Source organism: Motacilla alba, chromosome Z (assembly GCF_015832195.1).
Source record: "Motacilla alba alba isolate MOTALB_02 chromosome Z, Motacilla_alba_V1.0_pri, whole genome shotgun sequence".
Taxonomy (NCBI): Eukaryota; Metazoa; Chordata; class Aves; order Passeriformes; family Motacillidae; genus Motacilla; species Motacilla alba.
This window is the reverse complement of record NC_052046.1, coordinates 12,631,246-12,656,141: the sequence shown is the minus strand read 5'-3', so window position 1 is coordinate 12,656,141 and position 24,896 is coordinate 12,631,246. Positions and strand designations below refer to the sequence as shown.

At 39.2% G+C, this 24,896-nt stretch overlaps 2 protein-coding genes across 4 annotated transcripts in view; one reads left to right on the top strand and one right to left on the bottom strand.

Moving 5' to 3' along the window:
* RICTOR (RPTOR independent companion of MTOR complex 2) overlaps positions 1-11,897 on the top strand; it is a 75,553-nt gene extending 63,656 nt beyond the window's left edge. The window contains exons 32-38 of the mRNA XM_038125777.1: positions 889-1,066; positions 2,331-2,415; positions 3,676-3,909; positions 5,010-5,162; positions 5,843-5,966; positions 6,832-6,970; positions 7,134-11,897. Of these exons, the coding sequence (XP_037981705.1) occupies positions 889-1,066; positions 2,331-2,415; positions 3,676-3,909; positions 5,010-5,162; positions 5,843-5,966; positions 6,832-6,970; positions 7,134-7,208 (988 nt within the window). The 3' untranslated portion in view covers positions 7,209-11,897. The remainder of the gene's footprint in view (positions 1-888; positions 1,067-2,330; positions 2,416-3,675; positions 3,910-5,009; positions 5,163-5,842; positions 5,967-6,831; positions 6,971-7,133) is intronic.
* A 160-nt stretch (positions 11,898-12,057) lies between these two features.
* LOC119696144 (oncostatin-M-specific receptor subunit beta-like) overlaps positions 12,058-24,896 on the bottom strand; it is a 30,618-nt gene continuing 17,779 nt past the window's right edge. For all 3 annotated transcript variants that reach the window (XM_038125779.1, XM_038125778.1, XM_038125780.1), the window contains 10 exons: positions 23,459-23,612; positions 22,855-22,931; positions 22,223-22,445; positions 21,503-21,685; positions 20,206-20,307; positions 19,591-19,770; positions 17,779-17,943; positions 16,638-16,716; positions 16,290-16,362; positions 12,058-15,293 (listed from right to left, as the gene is read on the bottom strand). In XM_038125779.1, coding sequence (XP_037981707.1) covers positions 14,889-15,293; positions 16,290-16,362; positions 16,638-16,716; positions 17,779-17,943; positions 19,591-19,770; positions 20,206-20,307; positions 21,503-21,685; positions 22,223-22,445; positions 22,855-22,931; positions 23,459-23,612 — 1,641 coding nt within the window. In that variant the 3' untranslated portion in view covers positions 12,058-14,888. The remainder of the gene's footprint in view (positions 15,294-16,289; positions 16,363-16,637; positions 16,717-17,778; positions 17,944-19,590; positions 19,771-20,205; positions 20,308-21,502; positions 21,686-22,222; positions 22,446-22,854; positions 22,932-23,458; positions 23,613-24,896) is intronic.

The window sequence follows — 24,896 nt, the reverse complement described above, 5'->3', positions numbered from 1 at the left end:
CTTCCAAGGCAAAAAGTAAAAAAATCCAGTGTTCACTTTACCCTCCAGTGTGTCATAATTTGCAATAAAAATTCACTGTTCCTGAGGCCTTTATTAGGAAGCTTTAATCCAGTGCATATAGACCATCTACATAGATTGGTTATCAGAAAACATTTTTTGGTTTTTCTGCTTGATGAGAAAGAAAATGACAGATGGCCAAATGTGAAATTTCCATCATCAGGGCTTTGGTCAGCACTTAGGTCTTGCTCTCCATCCTCTTCTCTCCTGTCTGATTTTCCCATTCTGTTTCTTTCTTTGTTCTTCAAGCCATTTGTCAAGTCAGCTGCGCTCACTGTGCAGGTTTAAGTTTGTTCTTTGTGCATTCATGTTGAGCAAATACTTCCTCTGTGCTTGGGTGACCCTACTGGGTGGCTCCTTTGGAGTATGGGAGAAAAAATGTTCCTTGTGTGTATCACTGGTAGGCTCAAGTTGTGCCTTTGCAGGGATGTACTTGCTCAGCTCAGAGTTTGTGAATATCCAGGAAATACACGTTCAGTGCATAGGTACTTTCAAAATTAGGTAGTTAGGAGTTTAGAAACCCAAATCTTTATTGGCTGTGTCTGGGCTGTAAATATTCAAAGCTAGAATGTTGAAGCAAATGCATGGTTTTGCAGGATGGGCAGGAGTTCCTGTACCAAAAATTATGAAGGAATTGCCAGGAACTGCCAAGCCATGCAAGACAATATGAGGCAGAAAAAGCAATTAGTGTATAGCTGTAATTTGTCCTAACAAGCTCGAAGATCTGCAGTGGGAGGATGAGGATGGTCTTCTGTCAGCAGTCCTTTTTACTTTTAATGTACCAAATGAGAGAGTAACTGCAATTGTGATTTATTTGTTTCAATGTTACAGGTTCATGAAAGCTTTAAGTTATGCTTCATTAGATAAAGAAGATTTATTAAGTCCTATTAACCAAAACACACTTCAGCGTTCCTCCTCTGTTCGCTCCATGGTCTCTAACGCTACTTATGGTAGCTCTGATGATTACATTGGCCTTGCTCTCCCAGTGGATATCAACGAAATATTTCAGGTATGTATGTGTTAACTGATTTGGTTCATTTGCATTTTCATACTGAAAGGCAGTCAGCTGTTGCCTTTTCATCAGAATAGGTTAAATCTAGAGAAATGAGGAAAAACGGATGTGGTACTTTAAAGAAATACATTTTTGAGAGCTAGAGTTTCTTTTCTGACTTTACACAAGATCACTAGGCAGGTTTGTGTCGAGGCAAGTAATGGCAAAGAGCGTGTTAGAGGAGTGTTAAACAGTGGTTTTGCTGACAAATTTGCTGTCATAAGATTTTTGGTTGACATCTGGCTTTCATACTAAAATTAGCATAGTCTGTGCACATTCATTAATTCTGCTTTAGCCAACCAATAATTGACATGTTCATCAGCCACCTATAAATTATGTGCATAATCACACAGTTAATCCCTGCTATCAGGGTCTGTATTAAATAATAGATTATTTTTATATATATCATTATAGTATTAAATGATATTGTCTTAACTTTGAAAATACATATATTTAGGTTAGAACAGATTATTTTCAGTGTCTCAGAAAATCCCTTCCTCTTTCTACTTGGTAGAAACACATTCCTGTTGAACAAACTGGTGCATCATAGGGTTTAATATTCTGTTACTTAATTATCAAAACCAGGATATGGTCTATGTCAAAGGTAAAAGTGGTCTTCCTTATCTTTATCTTACTTAATCTTTGCCTTTCAAATCTAAATAAACGTCTTACTAATCTCAAAAAATTGCTAAACATAGAGCAAAATTGTGTTAAATCATGTATCTGCTTCTGTTTCTCCTTTGTGAAATGACTACTTTTTCTTTCTCCTTCATAGTCTTTGTGGCATATTTGTTACTTCATTTCGTCTCTCTCAGCTCTCTTTGTAGTCAAGACGTGCCTCAGCTCTGCGTCCTACAGGCAGCATTTTAGATGTCCTGGTTGCTATTGTACTTCATTCCCAAGATCTCCAGTGGTGTAGCATGATCATGGGCAGAGTATGAATGGCCACTGTGGGGCACTGGTTTCCTTACAGCCTGTCACCACCATTTTAACATTTGCTAACTCTTAATGAGCTTTTGTCAATAAATGTTCATTCACAAATATCTATTTTGCTCATTTGGCTTTTCTTAGTACTCAGGAGCTTATTCTTAATTTCTTCCCCTAATGATGCATTTTTCTTGAAGTAAAAGAAAAGCAAGATTTAATTTCCTCATAAAATGGGGGTTTTTTCTGTGTTTGATTTTCATGTCTATTAATTTTAATTTTCACTTGGGTATTCCAGGTAAAGGAAACCCCATATTTCCAGAAGAAAACTACACCTCCATTTGATGAGCATGGATCTCGGGCCTTTACATCTGATGCAGGAGGTACTGGTTTTATTCCTCTCCTGTAGCTTTCTGTTGTTTATTGGTATATTGGGTGGGTTGTTGCTTTATTTGTTAATTTTTCTTTACAGAAAACATCATTTTAGCTATTAAGCTTTGAGGACTGTGTTCTGAAATCAGGATAGCAGGCCATTAATTCCCTGTTTTATTTAGTTTGAGCTAATGTGTTGCTTCAAGGTTTGGTCCTGCTATAAAAAATTGAGGAAAACCTGCATATCTCTAATAACGTGAGATAATGCTGCTCAAAGTCTGGTAGTGACTCTGTGTTACAGGAAGTAACAAAATTTAAGCTTAGAAAAATATGAATCCCACATACTGAACTATTTCCCTTTGATTACAAGATCATTTATGAACTTATGGTATTAGATGTGTATTTCTGAAAGTAAATTGTCTTTCTGTGATGTGTCCATGACAATTGATCAGTGAAGATTATGGGACGAGAGAATTGCAAGTGTTGTAATGCCTGGCTTGCTCTGGAATGTACCTCTAGAGAAGTCAGAAATCGGTAGGGTCTTAGTATGTGTTTTTTCAACTGAAAAAAAGAAGGCTTGACACTGTTTTTTTGATAGTTTATTAGGATAGGTGTTGTCCTACCTTTTTTTGGATTTTTTTTTCCCTTTAATATTATACACAAAGTTGATTTTGCTGGAAGTGTGTCTCTGTAGTTTGCTAAGGTTCAGTGTAAAGTAACTCTTGTTCAAAACTCTATTTGTTTTTTCCACCCAGGGAAGAGCATGTCACTAAAGTGTCTTCTGCTTGTTTCTGCATTGCTGAGTCTAGTTTCTTCCTGTCACGGTCACTAAGTTACAGTTTTTTTAATTGTGTTTACTTTTGCGTTGGTGCACGTGTAATTTCAACATTTGGTATATCGTTGTATTAATCTGGTTTGACACATGAAAATGGGAAATGTATTGGTGTTATGTGGATATTAGTAATGTTGATACCATGTCAGGATTTACCACTTACCTTCTTACAGTGTGTGTACTTAGAGGTTGAATTCTGTCCTTTGCAATGTTTTGTTATGTATAACAAATTGGAACTAAAACACTGTCTCTTTCTCAAATGCTAACAATCTTGGGAGCTTAACCACTCAAAAACAACATCTCTATAGGTCTTCACATCTCTATAGGTCTGCACTTCATCCCCAGCCTTAAAAGGCTTGAAAGTGGAAATTATTTGAAAGAGTTAGCATTGGTTGCTTGGTTTTGTGGGGTTTTTTTGATAACTGAATCTTATTTACAGGTCTTCCATCAGGTGCAAGTGATGTTGTCAAAAGCCCTTTTCAGATGCTCCGCCAGCAGATCAGTCTCACAGAAATAATGAATACCAGCCGTTCAGATGCCTGTCAGTTCTTAGAAGGTACAGAGGACACAGGGCTCCAGGAGCACACAGATGAGAACTGTCTTTACTGTGTCTGCGTTCAGATTCTGGGTTATCAGCCTAACACCAAAGTGAGCTCTTCCTATAATCGTACAGGTTAGTGTTCCTTGTGGAGAAGTGTGATAAAACTGAGAGAACATACTGGCTTTTGTTCATCTTTAAATAATCTGGTAGGGTTTTTGTTTAACTGACTATTGACCTTAAAATTAAATCTCTAATAAGCTCATTGTGCAACCAGTGGTATTGCTATGGTCATTTCCAGTTTTCCACTCTTTAGTGTTAGTAGGAGTAGGTGTCTGCATGTTTCTTTAGTATTTCTAATAGCATGTCAAAATAAAAAATTTGAAACCTTATTTAATACTTATAATGTGTGTTCTGAAAACTGACACTTGCTGTTCAACTAATGAAAAGTCTGACGTCAAATCAAGTCTGTGCCATAAAATACAACAAAGGAAATCCATGGAGTCTGTTGAAGCTGGACTGTAACTTCTGGGATTTAGTCATCTTTTCTCATACTTTGAGATTCAGATGAGAGTTGGATTTATTTTTTCTAACATTCTCTGCAGAGTTTGCAGTTGCATGCCTTTTGTCTATTCCTGTGATGGAAAGATAATCCAGTAGTGGATGCTTTAGTAGGAGCACTCACTGTTTTACAATACTGTTAGACATTTATTAGTAGCAATGTTGGCAAAGGGGGTGATGCACAAATGTGAGGGATGGCTCAGAGAGCTGAGCTGGAGGTTGAGTTTGTAGCAAGAAAGGGTGGCAAATACAATCCCAGCGGTAGTTACAGGTGCAGCAGAGCCTGGCTCTTGCCAGAGCCCTTCCTGCAAACACCTGTGACAGTTGTGTGAACAAAAAGAAGTGTGCATATGCAAGAGCATGTCTACTGTGTTACTTAAAATGGAGCATGGATATATCAGTAACTATGTAAGTACTATGTGTGATGGCTTCTTAGGCTTCCATCAATGTCTGGAAAAGACTCCACTAATGTATTCTAAGATTTATTTTTTTAAAAAAATCAATTTTGAAAGAGTTTGAGTATAAATCGTCCTGAATCCACCGTCTAGTTCTGAGCTGATTTTATGCATAGTACTTAGTGTATCTTGCATGTTTGCAATTGTTGAAAAATAATGAAAGTGTGTGAATTGAGGAAGAGTGTCAATAACAAAGGTACAACATCTTGTTTATGTCAGATTTTTCAGACATTCCATATACTGACTGGTGTGGGCAGACCATTCACAATCACTTAGATGTGCATTCCTCCAAATTTTCTGGAATTTCAGGCTGTAGTGATGCAGTATCCCATGGTTCAGCCAGCAGCACCAAGAGTACAGAGCTTGTATTAGGTAAGTCTGAAAGCCTTATGATTATTAGAGACTATCACTAATAAACTATATTTTAGGCATTGTGAAAAAATTATATTTCACCTATGCACACTGCAAACAATTAATGTTCTTTATTAGACAAAAGACAAACAAATCTGAATAAAAACATCATCCATCTCCAGTTGGGAGAATACAGTTCTAAACTTCTCCCTCTGCTATACAGCATTTCTGCAGTTTATTCAATACCTGACATTACAAGCAAATTGTGTTTTTTTCCTATAGATGTTAATGTAAAAAAAGTCCAAGAATTACTGAATTACTGTAAAGAGAGAGTTTATTATATACTTGTGTATTATGTTTTGAATTATGATGGTTTCTTATGAAGTAGCTGGTTTTTGAATTCTCTTCTATCTGATAGAAGCTCATTCAGTTTGCAACATGATATAGTGGTAACAATACCACTGTAACTTTATCTTGCAGGTTTTTCTTTTAAATGGTAGAATATTTCTGAAAAGGTTAACTATTTAAAGTCGTGAAAAGAGAGGTGTTCTAAGTTCTAATTTCAATAGAAATATTTTTGATAGCTCAGAATACATATATAAATATGTGTGTATGGAATGCATAAACAGACTTATTGTACAAGATTAGGTCAGTCAAAGACAATTCTGTTTAAATCGACACGGTTTTATTTGTTTTTCCAGGAGTAAAGTCAATCCCAGATGACACACCAGTGTGCAGGATACTTCTGCGGAAAGAGGTCTTACGTTTAGTTATCAATTTGAGCAGTTCAGTAGGAACTAAGGGCCATGAAACTGGACTTCTGACGTAAGTTCAATGCATTACAGATGCTTTAGCTGCACTTGGTCATAAGTATTCTCTTAAGGTCTCAGGGACCATGAATAATCTCACTTCTCAGAAGTTGTCAGGCAGATATGATTGAATGTAGTGTAGAAGCTAAACAAATAATCTTAACATCTTTGCTCTGTGTTTAGTATCTTACTCTTAATCAAACCTTTTAAAATGAGTAAGTCAGCTGTAGTGGTTACATACCCAGTGTAGCATGTAAATAAAAGAAACAAATACTTCTTAATTTTTTGCTGAATAATAGATCAGTACAATAACAAACCTAAAGTGATTTCTTGAGAAATCCAGCTCTACTTTAAGCAAGAGTACAACTCCTGAAAATAATTTACTTTTAAAAAATATTCAAATATAGGAATATAAATCCAGGGACTAAATGTTATAACCTGTAGGTTTCTGGGCTAGTGACATTGGAAACCCACAATTTCTAAAAGAAAATGCAGAAATGTGTGGTTTAGTTTCAAAAACGTTTATAGGTTTAAAAGATTAGTTTATTTTTTTCCATATTTTTATGACTGCTGTGCAAATGGATGTCAGTTATTTGATACACTCTTCTCTTTCTAAGTCTGTTATTTTAAGCTAGGGAATCACAGTAATTCTGTACAACTTAAAAGTTGTATATTCTGTTTCATCTCATTAGTTTCAATTTCTTCCAGTTTTGTACAAAGTAATGCTGTATGTTGTGATATTTTTACTGTGTCAGTTCTAGGTTTTATAATACCTATTACTGAAGAATTAATGATGGCATCTTATTGAAAAGTTTGGGGTTTTTTTAATATAATGGAAATCTGTTCAAGACTTAAAAAATTTTGTTTATTCTCTTGTTCAGAATTAAGGAGAAGTATCCCCAAGCATTTGATGACATATGCCTTTACTCTGAGGTGTCCTACTTGCTAGCACACTGTACATTTCGACTTCCATCCCGAAGGTTCATTCAGGAGCTATTTCAAGATGTTCAGTTCTTGCAGGTAAGTGGAGGGTGCACTGAATGTACCAAAATGGCTGGCTGGGTGCAGATTCCATGTCCCAAGTAAAAGATGCCTTCAGATAGGTACATCCTAAAGGAAACCATTTTGTGATGTCTCCTGAGTAAAACTCTAGCAACATTAATACTCCATCCTTCCCTTTTAGATGCATGAGGAGGCAGAGGCTATTTTGGCAACGCCGACGCAACAGCCTGTAATTGATGCATCAGCTGAGTCCTGACCTCTGCTCAGGCAGTGCTCTGCATATGGACTTTGAAATGCTCAGACAACCTCCCACTGACTGGATAAAAAGTTTGGAACATCATCTTCGAAACCTTCCAGAAGCTACTGGTACCTGAAGACTGAAGTGAAAACATTTTCTTCCTCAACCAATTACTGGCACAGTCATTTGAGCCCTTTGGGGATTTATTAGACATTACCTTAGTTTTAATAATAGTAATTACCAGTATATGCAAGAGCCAAGCACTGAACACCTCCACAAGTTTTCATTTCATTTTTTACCATAAACTACGATGAAATAGGACAACTTGCAGAGACATTTTTAATTGACTTCCGATTCTGTTCCAGAGAAGCAGAACGATGCCTTGCTTTTTAAACCCTGGACACCAGGAATCAGAGAGATGGGGGTGCATTCCACTGCCAGCAATGGGGAACCATGCTGTAGTTGTGGGCACCAGGGGATTAATGTTAGCCCTTCTCTGTTGATTTTTGTACTGTTTATAACACTACTTTGGGGATTTGTAACTTCAGACAGAAAGAAATGCCTCTGAATCTGAGGTTTCATTAAGTTATTTTAATATTGCTATAGTTCTAAGACATTTTATTAGCAGTCTCTTCGATTTCATTGCATTTACATACATGTATCTTGTCTGAACCAGTTAAGGATTTTCACTACAATTTGATTTTCAAAACAAGTCATTTAAAACTTAAAATGCTGAAATCAGATTGTTTTCCCTGAATACTATGCATGTGTTTGCAGTTTCTACACTCATGCTCATATAGTACAATTGTGGGTCTTACTCAACTACAATCCTTTAAAAGGCATGATTTGTATCAGATAAGCAAATATTGTATAAACTGAACTTGAAGACATTTAGTCATTGCAGGTTTTGTGAGGAGACTTAAGTTTGAGTGTTTTCCAAGTTCCACAGAAACAGCCTTTTATAAAAACCAAGGTTTATTTGAATTTTCAATGGATTAGTGATCAAGCATCAGATAGTACTAATAATTGTAGTGAAAAGCCTTAAGTAACAAATTTTGGAGCAGCTGTACTTATAATTTTGTACTGGTATTTAAGACTTGTTGCAAAAGTTAAATGATACAGTGACTGCTAATGATTGAAGTAGTTGCCTCTATCATGTTACTAGTGCCGTTTCTAAACTAGTAAGTGCAAGCTAAAAAAAATAGTAGGAATCCCTGTCACTTTTATCATGGATCTAAAGATTCAGAAGCCTTTATATAAAGGTAGTATAAATATATGCAAATGTGTACATACAGTAGCATGGCCACCTTTGTTAGAATGCCTGTAATAGAGGGGATTACCCTTTGATTTTGATATAGGTGAATAATTCAGCTGGACTGTACTAAGTAGAACGTATTTTTATCCATTCACTCCTACCATTTTTTATAATTGTCAGATTAATACTTAAGTGAAATTTATCCTGATGCTCATATCTCTGTTCTTACTAGCTCTGCTACTGGAGATTTCAATAAGTAGTCCTGTGAACAGTACCACACAATTCCTAGTGAAATGTAGAATTTATTTGTTCTTATTGGAAATTTCATGATGTCACATAAGCACTGCTTTGCAGCTATCACTTCACTGAATTCTTATGTGCACTGCATACCATCAGGTTCTGGTAAAGCAGACTGTAAGTTGCTGCTCATAGTCAAATTTAGTTCTTAAGATCATCTTTCCATGAGTTCCCACTGAAAGGAGCAAAAAGAAACTGATTGAACTCTTCTATGGTCATTGACATAAATAATACATCTGTGTGGCAAGACATGTTTGAAATGTTTAGAAAACACACCACACCAGTAACTATTGGACTTCTGGTCATGAGGAATAAATGCTTCTGTAAAACCAAAATGTCAATCACAGTAGACCAAATAGTGGTATAAACTCCAAAGGAAAATAATGTAGTTTTCCCACAAATGGGGATAGCGTATGTTATACAGTAGTTTCAAACACTACCTCAGTTAGGCTAGAGTAGAAGAGATTTGTTTTAATAACTACATGGGGTTACATCGAACAACTCCATGTTATTTTTCTGCAGTTAAGGCAAAATAAACAAGTTTTATCACCTGTATTTAAAAAACCCACCTTTCTTCATTTCTTAAGTTTAACCCATAGCACTTAATGTAGAAAGCATCATAGGAAGGCCTCTGATTATAGAAAGGTAAGCAAATATACTTTTGAAAGAATCTCCATCCTGAAATGCTCATGTGTTCTGAGTAACGCGCTTGTGTGGGGATCCATGACAACAGAAACTTGACATAAAAAATTATGGCTGCAAATTCAGTTATAAAGCGTGATTTTTCTTCTGAAAGTGTATGAGTGTCAGTAGATTTCAACAAGTATGCATCAAGGATGTTAAGTCTGTATTGTACATAACATACATTTCTAGAAAATTAATTTACACACTGACATTAAGCTCACATTGATGTTTCACTTTAATTGGCAGATGAAGGGGATACTGTTATTGAAGGAAATTTTTATTGGCTTAGTTATAAACTGTGAATTTCTAATTTTATAGTTCTCTTTTTTTTAATGTCCCTTTCAAAGTCCTTATTTTGGGGTTTAATTTGTATCGTGAGAAACTTCGAAAGAAAGCTGTAGTAAATAATGATTGTGCTTACATTAGCCCTAATAAAAAATCTCTTCCACTTCTCCTAGGGAAGCTGACAGACCACCCACTTTTTATATTTCCAGTCTGAGTGATTGGTGATAATGCTCAATAAACAGTAACGTGTGTAGCATTCACTTACACTGTATTCAAATGCAGTTTGGTTGCTGTGGCAAAGAAAACTCCTCAGGAACTCACACACAGCTCAGAGGTGGGAGCTGCCCCAGGAAGGAGAGGCTGCTTGTGGAACCATTCACAGTTAGCATCAGCTGCCTGATTTCTCTTGGTCTGCTCTTACAGGCAGGAGAAAGGGGGGCTCTTTCCAAAGAGCAGAGAGCTGACTGACCCGCACCCAGGCACCTCCACAAGGGCCTGGTCCTCTCCACCGAGGGAAGGAGGACGAGGCTAGAGGCTGAGTGTCTCCTTTTGGAGAAGAAGAACTTTTCACCTCTCTGAAATTCAGAAATGCAGAATGCTCCCAGCTGTTGTGAACATCACTTGAGCTGGAGATGATCAGTCTTTGAAGTTCCCAACTTGTATGTGGGGCCCCTGGCATATTGTGCTTGAAGCAGTTGCTTTTCCTCATCTGACAGCTCTTACTTGACTGGCGTCTGACGGACATACCCTAAACGCGCTCTTTGTGGGGTGGTGGTGGTGGTTTTCCCCCAAGTGGAGTCCTAAACAGTTCACTAGTTTCAGGCAAAGTGGCTCAGCACACTGAGGTAAGCTGCCATTATAAATATTTATAAGGCACCTGTGAGAATCCTGCTTGTCTTTTTGATTTCACTTTGAAACATACATAGTGGTCTGGAAAGAGAGTTGTGGTTTGCAGTGAGACTGAAAACAAAACCAAAGTGCCTCTTCTAGATGTCCGAAGAGTGAAGTAGCTGTTCAGGAGAAATACACTGTAACCAAAACCTGGTGAGGGATGGAAGAGTTGCTGCTTTGTAGTCTGTGCCTTGGATTTTGTGTTTGGCAGTTTGGGCAGTGGGAAGCTGGCAAAGCTTGTAAGCGAACGTGAGCTCAGGTGCAGCACTTGCAGCAGTGGAATTCCACCAGACAGAGGTCCCACTCACCTCCCCACAGTCATCTGAGCTGCTCTGGAGCCATTTGAAAGCAGGTCCAGCAACTTTTTTTTTTAAGTCACACTTCTATTACTGTGTCCCTATGAAAGGTATACGATGTGAGAGCAAAATCTTACAACTGCAAAAGACCTTTGAGGACGTGCTGGAAACCATGTTTTTATTTTTCTGGAGGTCTCCAATCTCCTTGGTTTTTGTTTAGCTCACAATAGTTCCCTGGGTAGTGTTGTTTTAAGCATTTATAGTCATTAACGAATGTGGATTTTCTTTGGGTTGATTTTGTAGTGTAGATGGACAGCAGTGCCACAGCACGCGGAAATTGCACATTTCGCTTGAGTTGCTTTTTAAAATACACTATTTTATTTGCAAAATGTAATTTATGCCAAAAAAAAAGTCATGTCATTTTGCCACTGAATAGGGTGTTTCAGCACAAGACGCTGTGTCTAAAGCGGAAAAAAGCTCCTTCAAATTTACACTTTGTAAATCTAATTGAAAAATTGTTGCAATGCTGGGCTGTCAGCATCCCTAAAGCTGCATTACTAGATATTAGTTAAATTAGTCATTCTGATCTGAGGGAAAGGATCAAGAATCTCAGTACTTATTCTCCCAGTCCTGTGGGGTAATTTTTTTTGTTTAGTAATACGCTGCTACATATTTGGAGGTTCTAGTGTTTGTAGGTCACTGAACAGACATTGAAATCTGATTTATATTGTATACCTGTAACATAGAAAGAAAAAGTATTTATATATTTTACGTAAGAATATTGCATTGAGCTGTGTATAATTTAAACAGAGGCTTGTCCCAAAATGGTATTGCCACCTTGATTTTTTTTCGTGTTTTCCTTTTTTCTGGTTTTTTCCTTTTTTTTTTTTTTTTTTTTTTTGTATACTGTGTACAGTTCATGTCAATGAGCATTAAAGGCCTCCTGAAGCGTAGTCTTATCAAAGGGATGCGTTGTTAATAAAATGTACTTAAACTTCTTATAGTTGTTCTGGTCTCCTATGTACCTCTCAGCATTAGAAAAGGATTGGAATTTAATTAATATTTGCAAGTTACTAGTTAACTAGAACAATCAGAAGCTTCCAAAATAAATTTTTTGGCAAAAAAAAATACATTACTGCTTCATAAGACACAGAGACTCTTTTAATAGTTCACACACCATTTTTATTTTAAAAATTTAACATACTGAATGATGGTTAATTATGTGATGGTTTAAGTCTTAGCATTTCAACAACAGCTGTGAAAGTTGCATTATGAACAAAAAAAAGAGAGGATTACAGTTTTGAACTCAGTCAACCATTAATGCAAGACAGATGTTTTAATATATAAAAATTATACACACTTCTCCACATATGCCAAAATACTTCTCTAATCTTCAGTTCTGGTGCTCAGGCTGTGCCCAGACTGGCACAGAGGCATTATCCTTCCTGGAATCCTCCATTTGTGTACTTTTTATGCACAGGAGGTTCCACAAAGCACCACCCATCGGAGCCAGGAAGCAGAAGGGTTTATAGGGAAAGAGGAGCCAGCTTCTCCTTCCCTCACCCAGTGATCTGGAATGTGGTCAAGTGTGTCACTGCGTCCGGATAATGGAATTTCATCAGAGCAGGAGGATCTCCCCGGGAACGGCCAGGGGATTGAGAGGTGAGACCTCAGCCCGGCCCGTGTGTCTCACCCCACCATCAGGAAGGCACAACTGGTTGAACCCACAAACCTCTTCATTCACTGCCTGGGTGGAATTACTGCAGCCTGGTCCCAGTGACAGCAGCTTTTTCACAGCTGGGAGTTGTGCCAGGTTGCAGCTGTCCCCCTGGCAGGAGGAACTTCAGCAATGTCAAAATTCAAAATGCTTTGTACGATATGCTGATTTCTTGTATCTATATCTGAATTCCTTAGTACATAACTCTTTATTTAAGATACCTTTTCAACATTTTCAAATAAATACACCTTTTTCTGAAATGTACAGCTCAGAAGTTTTGTATTGGCTGTGAAAAAGCAGCTCCCTTACGTTTACCAGCCTTTTTTCCAGTAGTAAAGCTTTTAAGCTACGCAAGTACATACAGTGTGGAGAAGCAAATGTTCCAAGCTGTAAAGATACTGTGGTATCAAGCTTTCAAATGTATTGTTACTCAAAGAAGAGGCTAAGATAAAGGAAGGAAGTTTCCCTGGTATCTGTCAAATCAGCCTTCTCCCTCTCTTGCCCTTGAGCAGAATGTGCCCGGCCGTATTTCCTTACTTGGCTGGCTGGAGGCTGAAAGGAAGGACCATGATGCAAACTCTTCTCTACCTCTCAAGGCTGTGAGCCACCTGCACTTGTGCACAGCACATGGATGGACCTGGCATGGTACGGACTGAACGCCTCCAACCACGTCTGCCCGTCTCTGTGTCTGTATCTTTGTACCTCTCATTTTCCTGGCTGAAGACTTTTCCCTCTGTTTGCAGGCAGTGCTTGTCTCAGCCCACAGGCTGTGCAAGGCCTTACTGGTTTTCCTGTTGCAACACAGCTTGTGACATTACAACAGTATCTGTAAGCAAGAGTGTAAAAACTAGATGTTGTTCAGAATCAGAACTCACTTTGTCTGCAGCTGGCTTGGTTTCTAGGAGTGTGATTAGCTAGTTAAGCGCAGGGAAGGCAAGTAACTGCATTTTAGCAAACAAGCTGAACATCAAATTGTCAGACACCCTTCATTTGTTTCACCTTTGAGAATTGCTTATGCTGCGCTCTGAAGTTGAAACCATCTCTTTGTGACAGATTCCAAACAGCATAAGGAGGTAAAACCAAAGGTTCCTTGTGCACTGAGGTAAATCTGACAAGACTTTCAGCCACAATTCCAACTCTGCTGCTTCATTACAAATGTAGGACTTCCTAGAATCAAAATGAAAGGCCAAATTCACTGCTGTCTACTGTAGGGATTCTGAGTGTAACAATAAGTATTTTTTTGGTTTTGTTTTTTTAACAAATGCAATAGTGTTGGGAGATCTAGATGTATGCAGCCGTAATATGATGTCTTTCACAAATGGGATTCATACACCTGTGCTTCTTCCCAGCCTGCCTGGTTGCTTGGGGCTTGCTATGGAAGTACAGGGATCAATGCCAAAAGTTCAGTTCATGTGCACCAGCAGAGACCATGCCATGAGGAACCATCTCTGTCCTTCTGGAAAATTAACTCCTTTCCATCCAACTCCCTACATCTCTTCAATGTATAGTTAAGACAATTTTGAAGGGTCTTTAGGCAGAGAAGGCAGAGGTGTGAGGAGCCCCAGTAACAAGAAATGGAAGCAAAGGTCTTCCCTAAGAAAATGTTTTCTGTGCTCTTTCACACATCAAGTGTAGTTAGGACACAGGTGAAGTAAAAGGATGATTAGTGGATTTGGGTGCTCAGGGCAGCATTCCTGGGGAAGTCAAAGTTCCTTCAAATCTTCTAGGAATGAGCCACACCATGTGCAGGTAATGCTTCTACAATGATTCCTTACATCGTTGGAGAGACAGAAAATACAACCCAACCCCCAAAATGGGGGTAATGCTCCATGCCCAGCAGCACAGTACCCATTGGCTGGGGTGGCCAGAGTACACAGAACACTGCAAAAGAAATACACTCCTTGAGCAGCACAACCTCCCCCCTTGTTTTATTTGCTCCTCTACTTTATGAACAGTTTAATCTCTGCAAAATAAAGCAGTTCTCTGCATCAGACTGTGACAGATTGCTGTGATGTAACTTGCTGCATAATACAAGCCACAAACCAGCCTATAAATCTCATCTAATGCCCGTAAGTTGCAATGGAACCATAACACACATGATTCCTGTGCAAATCAGTATCCAAAACTAGTCCAGGAACAACAGCTTTGCCATTATTAATGGAAGTCAGGCATCTGGGTTTGTGAGAGCCCTAATCACAAGAAGTTGTGGCTTTAGAAATTCTCATTTATAGTGTGTAGCCAAACACTGGATGGACTCACTGGAGGACAAAACATCAATCCCTCCCCCCCAGCCAGCACGCATCTGTTTGAGAGATGTATTTCAGACTGTTCTTTCTCACACCTGTTTCTCTAGTGGTTAAGGCTGCATCCTCATGAAAAATATCTATATAGCATTGTGGCCGGTACAGCACCACTGCCTGGTTTGTCTTGCCTGCTTCCAGTGTCTCTGGTATTTGGTAGGGATCAGATTCAGCCTCAAGTGGAGAAGAATAAGCAAAATTCTCAAAACAAGTATGAATTTGAGGTGCAGGTGTGGGTGGAAAGTCCCTTGCTTCAGTTGGTGTTGAAGACAACGGGCTCCAAGTAACAGGATGCAATTTATGAGCTTCAGCATTACTGTCCATGGCTAGCATGTCAGGAAGGCAGTCATTTATCTTCAGCACTTTCTCAGAATCCATCTGCAAGAGAATCATTAAACAAAAAAAATTACTCAATGAAAGAAGCCCAGAGTAGAGTAAAGAGAGTGATCACTTTAAGGAATTCTAATATTCCTACACAGTGTCTTTTAGTTTGCACTTTTCAAATAAATTAATTTGAAGGAAAACCTACATAGAGGATATTCAATGGAAGCTGTATTTTATGTGAAATTTATCAGATTATTTATTTAGAGATTTCTTTTTTAAGTAAACTCACAATACCTGTATTGAGGAAGGAACTATGTCCCTCTACTCTAAAAACTTTGCCAGGTGTTTGATGTGTGCTGGTAGTGGTTTGAAGCAGAAGCAACTGGAAAACTGCAGCAGTAGCTGTTAGGTGTACTTCACTCCTCGCTCTAATGCTGCTGGTTCAGTGAACACCAGCAGCTCCACCTGTGCCAGGGCAAAGGCTTTGGAGCCCCCTGCACTCAGCACAGAAGCAGCAGCTCCCAGTTCAAAAGGCTGCAGAAGAGGAAGGCCTTTTGCCAATCCTGTTCCCCAGCCAGGCCTGGCAGTGCCTGGCAGAACCTCCTGCATCCTCCCAGGGCCAGCAAGCGCATGGCCCTGCAGTGTCCTGCCAAGGGCATTGGGGCAGACACAGCTCCAGGGCTGCAGGGAAGTCCAGTATCCTCTGGGCTGTTGAGTTCAGACAGTGCAGGGGTTTGAACACTAACAATGGAGGAATCACCTGCTGATCAAAAGATTTCATTTATTCTCCAGTTGTGCATTTTCTTTTTGTAGTAACAGACTGCAATGTAAACAGGTCATTGCAGAGTCACATGAATGTCAAAAGGAGAGTTTTCCACTAAACGGTAATATTAAACTCTGTTAATTTCTGTATAATGATTAAATGTAGTCAGTATAAAAACTGACAAGAAGTTAGTTTTTAAATGCAGTCAATAGAAGAATAATATTTTTTAAAAATCTCCTAAGCAAAGAATGGACAAACTAAAAACTTCCGATTTTCAGTGATCTTACCTTAAACTCTTTGAATGACAGCACTTTGCTCTTGTTAGGACTAGGTATTACAGGACAGCACCACTCCCTCACCCTGGAAATAAGAGACAGAAGCAAATTATTTTTTTGTTCTTATAAAAGCGCACTCTACCAGCAGAAGCCATCCACAGATGTGTACAGGCACAGCAGCAGATGACCAGTGACTCAGAAACACCACAAGCCAAGTACTTAAAACATCCACACAATCAGGCAGCCAAAGGAAGAAATGAAGGCCTTGCAATGGGCTGGAAGCAACAAGCTGCAGCAGTGGTTTGTGAATTAGATCAGTAATATTCTCTGTCTACAACAGAAACATGCATTACAACTTACCACTTCATCTTCCAGTGGCACATAGCTGCTACTAGGATTGGAACTATCACTAGCAGGAATATAAAGTACAGCATGTTTGCTGTGGAAGAAAAATACTTTAAAATTTCAGTTTTAACTTCTCACATGGTAAAGTCAATATAGCTTGAGTTTCTGGGGCAAAACCAACATCAAGTCTGCATGCGATGTGTACCACTAACTCAGCAGTAAAACTGTGTGGTCCATGGTTGCAAGGTAGCTTGGCTGGAATTTCTGGGATAGCTCTGTAAGCCTTTAGACCTTGACTCCCTTTACCAGAATGGAATTATAACTAGATTGCTTTTTATTTACCCTCATATTGGCACCTTAGCTGTAGAGTAATCTTCAAAAGTAAGGCAACGAGAACCTGACTTAAGTATTGTTTCAGGTTTTCTCCCAGACCCACAAAGAAGACAGATTTTTACTGTGAGACATGAACAACATCTGTACTTCCATTTTGGACTGACAACAGCAAGAAAAACACTACACAAGTGTTCAAATTTCCTAGGATTTATGCTGATTCAGGGATCTCAGTATTTCCTTCTAGCTGGAAGACAGCCTTGGGATATGCTGCTCACAGACAGCTGAGGCTGTAGGTGGGCTGAGGGGAGCACTAGTTAGTGCCTGCTCTCCATCAGCCTTGTCCAGTGCCCTCCTGCCCTACATCAGAGAGTTTGTGCATTCCTACCACAAACCACAGGAGGGAATGGACACATTACATTCTCCTTGTATCTCTTTAGGGTTAATTAAGCCTTTGTTTTTATTCTCTGCTAGGCTGTACAAATGTTTGGCTGGCTGATGGGAGCTAGAACTTGTGTGTTAGAAGCAGAACTGTGTCTGTGAGGGTACCATGATGGTCAGACACTGTAGTAGTTAGCCTAAAACACGGAGTCTCCTTGCATAAGCCAATGCTACCCCCTTTCCCATCCCTCCCCCTTCATCTCCAACCCCCCTTAGAAGTATCAAAATACCCCATTGGTATGCTCGTATAATTTCTCAGTTGGATTCTTTCTTAAGTGAGTGTTGCATTGAATTAAATGTTTGCCCTTAAGAAAGGAAGATTATTACAACATTTTAAACCATCCCATCCTTCTGCTAGGGGATACTACTCACAGCCAGTACTCACAGTTATATGGTGTATCTATGTATCTAAAGTTAACAATGGGAGTCTCTCCTCCACCTGTAAATGCTTTAACCACTATTTTGTATTTTGTGTTTGGCATCAGGTGTTTCACGGTGTATCTCTTTTCTTCTGTGTTTTCAATTGTGTATTTACATAGCTCTGATTCATCTAAAAGAAAAGAGATCAGATAGAATTACTGGATCACAGAATGTTCTGGGTTAGAAGGGACTCTAAGGATCACCTAGTTCCATCTCCCCTTCCATGGACAGGGACACCTTCCACTAGACCAGGTTACTCAGCTCCATCCAGCCTGGCCTTGAACACTTCCAGATATCCACAGCTTCTCTGGGCAACCTGTTCCAGAGCCTCACTACCCTCACAGTAAATCTCCTAATAGCTAATCTAAAGCTACACTCTTCCAGTTTAAAACTATTACCACTTGGCCTACCAGTACAGGCCCTGGTAAGAAGACTCTCTCCATCTTTTTTATAAGCCCCCTGTTAGGTACTGAAAGGCTGCAAAAAGTTGTCCACAAAGTATTACAAAACCAGTTAACTGAAACAACAAAACATTTGCAATCCGCCTTCTTTGTAATTTCCACACTTTCTTCTAGGAAGGATGATGCATCCTGACTCACTGCCACTGGGCTGGACTCACATCCCTTCTAACTGGACTGACCACAGCATTGCCTCCTCTGGCAGACACTTAGCAACTTGCTGTCCAAAGACTGAACCTTGTTTATTTCAATTTCTTTTTCCTCCAGCATTGTACCAGAATGATTTGAGTTTTGCCTCAAATTTCTTTTTTTTTTTTTTACCAGAATCCTTTAGCCCTTAATCTTATGTCAATTTTTTTGAAGATAATCAAAAGCAAGAAACGTCTGCATGAAAAAAGAGCTCTTTTGCCTCTCTACTGTGCAACTCCCAAACCCCAGGGAGAAAAGGGTTAGCTTATTTCTGCTGTTTTCGGTCACACCCCTTGTCTGTCAGCAAAACCAGTGAAGCACAAAATCTTTGATTTAAACTTCTTGAAGTGTAACTGGGATTACTTACAGAATTATGGTACTTATATGGTTAGTTCAGTTCTGACAAGTACTTCTACATAAGCCTCCCTCAGTTCAAACTACACTTTTCATCAGCAGAACACAGGACATGACCCAACCAGAAGAAGAGGCATAGAAAAAAAAATATTCTTCTAATGTGTTAGAAGCATCTGAAAATTATAATGGAGCAAAGTCATCTGGAGCAGTTTTGCATGTGGAACAGAAACGTCTGAGATAAATTTGTGGCTTTGTGCCACTTCACAGCTCAGTTCTGCTGAAGGAACGCCACTGTAGAGTACACACACAAAAACTTTCACTAAGAACAAATTTACATGAGGAATTTATAAAGTGCTCCACTTTTGAAGGAAATAAATGGTATCCCATGTGTTTCTAAAATACCCCAAATCCTAATAAGACTAACATGCCTATGGCTTCTATCCAAGTAGACCACAACCAGATGCTTTTCAACACTCATCCAGAACTCACATCACAAGAGGCAGAACTCCTCCTATAGCACCAAAGTCTTTTCTGGAGCTAAAAAGGAGTCATGGACAACAGGATGAGGGCTGTAAATCACTATAAAGCCAGGAATCACTTCTGCCTACCAGCACCTCAAGCACGGAGAGGAACCAAAAGCAAATGGTGTTGAAATCTAGAGACGGCTGAATGAGCCAGCCAGACTGCCTAATGTGAACTTTCTAAGATGCTGCAATACCAACAAGTCTTCCACCTGTATCAATGGCACAACCTTGTGTAGCAGAGAGCTCAGTTACCTGAAAGAATGTGCTTTTTTGATCCTTTCAAATTGCAGTTCCCTTGTATAGGTGACACATAAACATGGTAGCCTCTTACAAAACCTGGCTCTGACTCATTTGTGAGATAAGAATCCCAAGACAGTGTTACTGAATTGTAAGTCAGGTCAACTTTTCTCACAATAGGGTCAAGACGAGGAGCTGGAAGAAAGGAAATTTGAGTTACACTTGCAATTATTCTTCAAGACTGTTTTATCATTTGAAATATTCACACTCCCATGTGGTGTTCATGTTTATATCTTTCTTGTATTTAAAAGCTGAACAAAGCCAAAGTTCTCTGCAAAAATATCAGCTTCACAGAGCCTTCATGCATCCACCTAAAACATGAAGCAATAACTGATAATCACAGCTTTGTTTAGCTCTCCTAATAAACATGGGCTCTACCTGGTCACTGCACTAGCCAAATATCCTCCATGTAGGTCCTGTATGTTGACATAGAATGTTTAAATGCCTCAATAAAGATACAGAAAAAACACAAAACCTCCAATTTTATCTAGCTGTAGGAGGAGGCAATTATTTTATTTGTGACAGATCAATTTAGCAAATGCACAAACCCCAAATACGTTGCCAACTTACGCAGCTCCTTAAGATAACCAATCTTCTTTTCCAGTAAGGAGGTTCTATTCGCAACAGATCCATAGATGCGGAATTTGTATCTCACCCCCGGAACAAAAGCAGCTAGAAAACAGTTGAACAAAAATAGGCTATGGTTTGTCTTTCAATGTTACTTTTCTTTAATTGCTTCCTACCAAGGCCAATAAACTATTAGACACCTTCTCTGAGTGCTATTGTGCTATTAAAGCAACTGAAGGAGACAGAGGGCAAGCCAATTCTTGGTGTGCATTATGTGAATTAAACACATCTATTCTGTCTGAAAGAAAGAACTGAGAGACAGGTTTATATATATATATTTTTCCCCATGCAGTACTCAAGGGGACTGAACAATAAACTCCAAATGCACCAGAAAGAAAGACAATTTCATTTACATTTCTGGCACAGGCAAAGGCTGTGTTTTGGATTATTTGATGCAGACACATACCAGGTATCAGCATTCCTTGTAATCCTCACTGACATCCACTCCCATTCACATTAAGCAAGTACAAACCACTGAAGAATTTCACAATACTCTTACCATGTGTTACCACAGTCCCCTTCATTACATGCAGGTTTCTGTATGTTTGTGCGAACTGAGGTGCAGTTCCTTTATTGCAAATTTATGTGTGTTCAATCAAATTTTGTTCAAAAGAGTTTCATTCCAAGGTGAGCTCTCAGCTTGAGAGGCACCAAGAAAACTAAATTCATGCAGCTGTGGAAGCATGCCAGAGAAACTTCCACACAGACAGAAAGGATTTAGGTCTACTGGCCACAACCAGGATAAAAAACATGCAACTGATCCTCTAAGCAAGGACTGGTGCTGAGACACATAATTTGTGGCACACTGACAGCACCAAACCTCTCCCTACACTGTGGGTTTAAACTGCCTAAGTATAAACTCCTGATCCATGTTACAGCTAGGACAGAGCTCCCTTCTGCATCTCTTGCTAAATTATTTTCAATTCTTCATTAACCTCACCATCGTCCTTCAAGATGCTGCTATAAGCCACACAGAAGAGGTTTCGTCTAAAATACTGTGTTGACTTTTCTAATATAGTATGCTGCCTTCCAAGGCATAACTGTGCTGGTAAATTTGTGGTGTCTAATTATTTTGGTAGGAAAAACATGATGTCACATGCCTTTGAAGAATTACACCTGCACAGCACAGAATTCAATATTCAAGATATTTTTAAAAAACTATGTGTTTCCTAAATTCAATTAACCCCCACAACTTGAAGGACTGCTGCACAGCCAGAAAGAATATTTGTTTGGCTTTCACCTGAGCTGATCACAGCACTGGAAGTGTTGGGTCCAAATCTCTTCCACTGCAAATCACAAGGCTGCAACCTGGGAAAGTTACACCAATCAATGATGTAACTGTTATATATACTTCTGGGCTCCCAGGAGATAAAAATGCCATCATCTGTACCATTAACCTGTCCTTCGTTAAGCTCTTCAGTGCCTAGGAATGAACAAAACAGAATCTCTTATTATTGTCCTGCCTGACACTTCAGACTCATAAATAAAGATCAATACAGTTCCTATACTAACCAGTGGAAAACAACAATAAAAGAGTTGCATTCCTTTGCTAAATGACATATGGGGCCTTTCACATGCTGAAAGCTGACAGCTCAGAAACCATCCAGCAATTGTTACTACATATTCACAAAAAACATCAGCTGCAGAAACCTAGAGTCAGAGAGTCACAAGAGGCTAATCACACTGGCAGTGGAAGCACCATCAAGGCACTCACTGCAGGTTTGAGGCCCTAGTTCTAGGCTAAATGTATTTTGCTCTGTGGAGACACTCTCTACATTTAAGCTTAATAAACATACAGCTGCCACCCTGCAGGAAAAAATACAGTAGTAATTTTCAGGCAGCAGTAGCGTGAGTTCAGAGGTAAGGTTAATTTGTTGTCCAAGATGATAAATTATGTCTTCACTCAAAACAGGTAGAAACAAAACTCTAGTAATATAATTATAACTGAAAATACTCTTACTGTTATCTGTAGCTCTAGAGATGATCAATACTGAAGGAAGTGAAAAATTAACATTGTTCCTTGCCATGACACTAATTCTGTAGGAATGGTTATCAATGAAAATCCTTGTGCTATTGTAGACTGAAGAAAAGGAGATGCTTTCAAGCTGGGAGCCATCTTCTATTTTTTCCCAGGTTACTGCATATGAAATAATTTTTCCATTTGCTTGAAAACTTGGTGTTTGCTGAGAAAAAAATTATGGAGGAAGAGAACAATAACTTAGTAAATTTTGCTCAAAAAATATGAGAGGATCATTCAGTATTTTAAATAACTAACAGGATGTGTTATTTCTGTAAGAATATAAACACTAGTTTCCATACATTCATATATACTGGTCGAAATGGAAATGCAGAAGCCTTGGTTATGGGATCTGTCTTGTTCTAATACTTAGAAAAACAGAATTGTGTGTCTGAAATTCCAGGACAGCACACCATCACAGATACATGTGTTCTGATATATTTTATATACAATCTGTTTTAGATTTGTAAAAGATATTTTCATACTGAATTGCTATCAGCTGCACACAATTCATGGGAGAAATTTCCAACCCCTTTATAAAGGGCTTTGCTTTTATTTCTGTAGGGATGTCTCACCTTCCAGAACAAGGTCACATTTCGTCCCCCAAGAACTGGTGTAATTTCTCTCCATATGTCCAGTTTCCCTGATGGAGCTGCAATAAATATAGCAAAACAATAAAATGAGAATGCTCTCATGTGGAAAGGATAGGCAGTTTAACTGCTTCCTCCCATTTCAAGAAATTCCACTCACAACACCTTTTCCCATCACTCCCAGGTCTTGCCCAAACATTATCCTTTAACATCATTTTCCCTTTATTCCTTTTTCTGAATTAAAGTCTGCATGATTTCCCTAGAAAATCTTTGTTTGCAGTCACCAGACTCTTGTTCCCACCTCTGCACCATTCCTCCAGGCCTCACAGGGCACTGTAACTCAGTCTGTCCATCTTCCCAGTCAGCTGGATTTCACACTGCCTGCACTGCAGGGGATGTCTGAGACCCAGTAGGTAGGCTGAAAATTACTTAAGAAGCCATCTTCTTGGAGTTTGCTTAGCATGTTTCTTTCATTATGCATGCGACAGGCCTCTGCTTTAGCTACACAGTTGATCAGTAACAACAAACAGCAAAGAGATGTGGCAAAGGAACATCCCTCAAACTTTGTTTCCCAACAGGCTGGACATACTTCCTTCCTTTGTTCTGGTGGTCAGGGGTTGGCTCCACTCACTCCACCTCCAGAAGTGCTTGGCCGCCCCACAGCGCACCCTGGCCGTGTACTCCGTGTACGGCTGCAGCCCACGCACCGTGATGCGCCGCGAATCCACGACGGAGCTGTTGTGCTGCAAAACACAAAGACACAACAGGCACAGCTAACAGCATCCTCACCAAGGGGCTCTTCTCTGAGAAAACAGCTCTTCCTCTAGACCCTGCAAGAGCCAGTTAAGCATCGCTTGGGAAAGACAGTCACAGAACAACAATCAAAAAAAGGCAAATCATGCACAAGATCAAAAGACGGAGAGATTCAAAAGGAGAGCTGGAAGCCACCTCTGTGTAACTGTCTGAGTTACTCAGAACCCACCACATGAGTACTTTTTACATCCAGGAGGGAATTTACTGAAATCTTGGCCTCATAGAGTCTTGGGCTATTACCTCATATAAAAGTAGCATGTTGTTTCAGATCTTCAGATCTGCAGAGCAATCTACAGCCACCTTCTCTTTCCATGTTTTTTTCCCAGCCTTTACCTCACTCTCTCCTAAGAGACAGAGTGAGCTCTGGTAAGAGTCAAAAAGCCAGCATGCTTTTAAGCCTCTCCTCAACACTGTCTCCTGCAATGGCCAACTGCAGTGGTCACTTGATCTGACAGCTACAATCTTAAGCTACAATCAAGACAGAAAGCAGCTTGACTGTGATCTGCACTGAGCCTTTTTGACTGTGATCTGCACGGAGCCTTTTTAATGTGCTAGAGGCAAGCTGCCTTCTAAGAAAAGAGCTACAGAGGGGTGACAGTAAACAGGCAAAGAGTCCATCAAGCTCACCATTTGTGGAAGAGGTGGGAAAAGATAAGGAATCTAGTCAAATAATCTTCAAGGAGATTGAAGAGGAAGGGAAGAAAAACTGTTCTGGGATTCCATCACTAGAAACCAGATTCTCTACCATAAACTACAGTCAACAGCACACAGAAAAAGTTTGGACTGATACAAAAGAAACCTTCAACACTGCTCTGGTAAGTGTGAAATACCATGAACAACAAAAACAAATCAAGACTACCAGTAGCTAATATATATATACATATACATACATACATACATACATACATACATACATATATATATATATATATATATATATATATATATATGTATATGTATATGTATTATATATTATACAACTTTATAATTATTAGGCCCTTAGTGTTTTCACTAACTTCAACAAATCTCAGAACCCATTCAGCAGTGCACTGAGGCCCACAGACCAGTCACACCATGTACTTCTGCCAGGGTACAGGCAGTGCTTGGAGTGTGAATGAGAGCCAACAGTGGCTGCCTACATGGACCGCATAATCAGTGCAGAGCTTGGGAAGCAAACAAATCCAGAAAACAGACACATCAACATGCTCACAAGA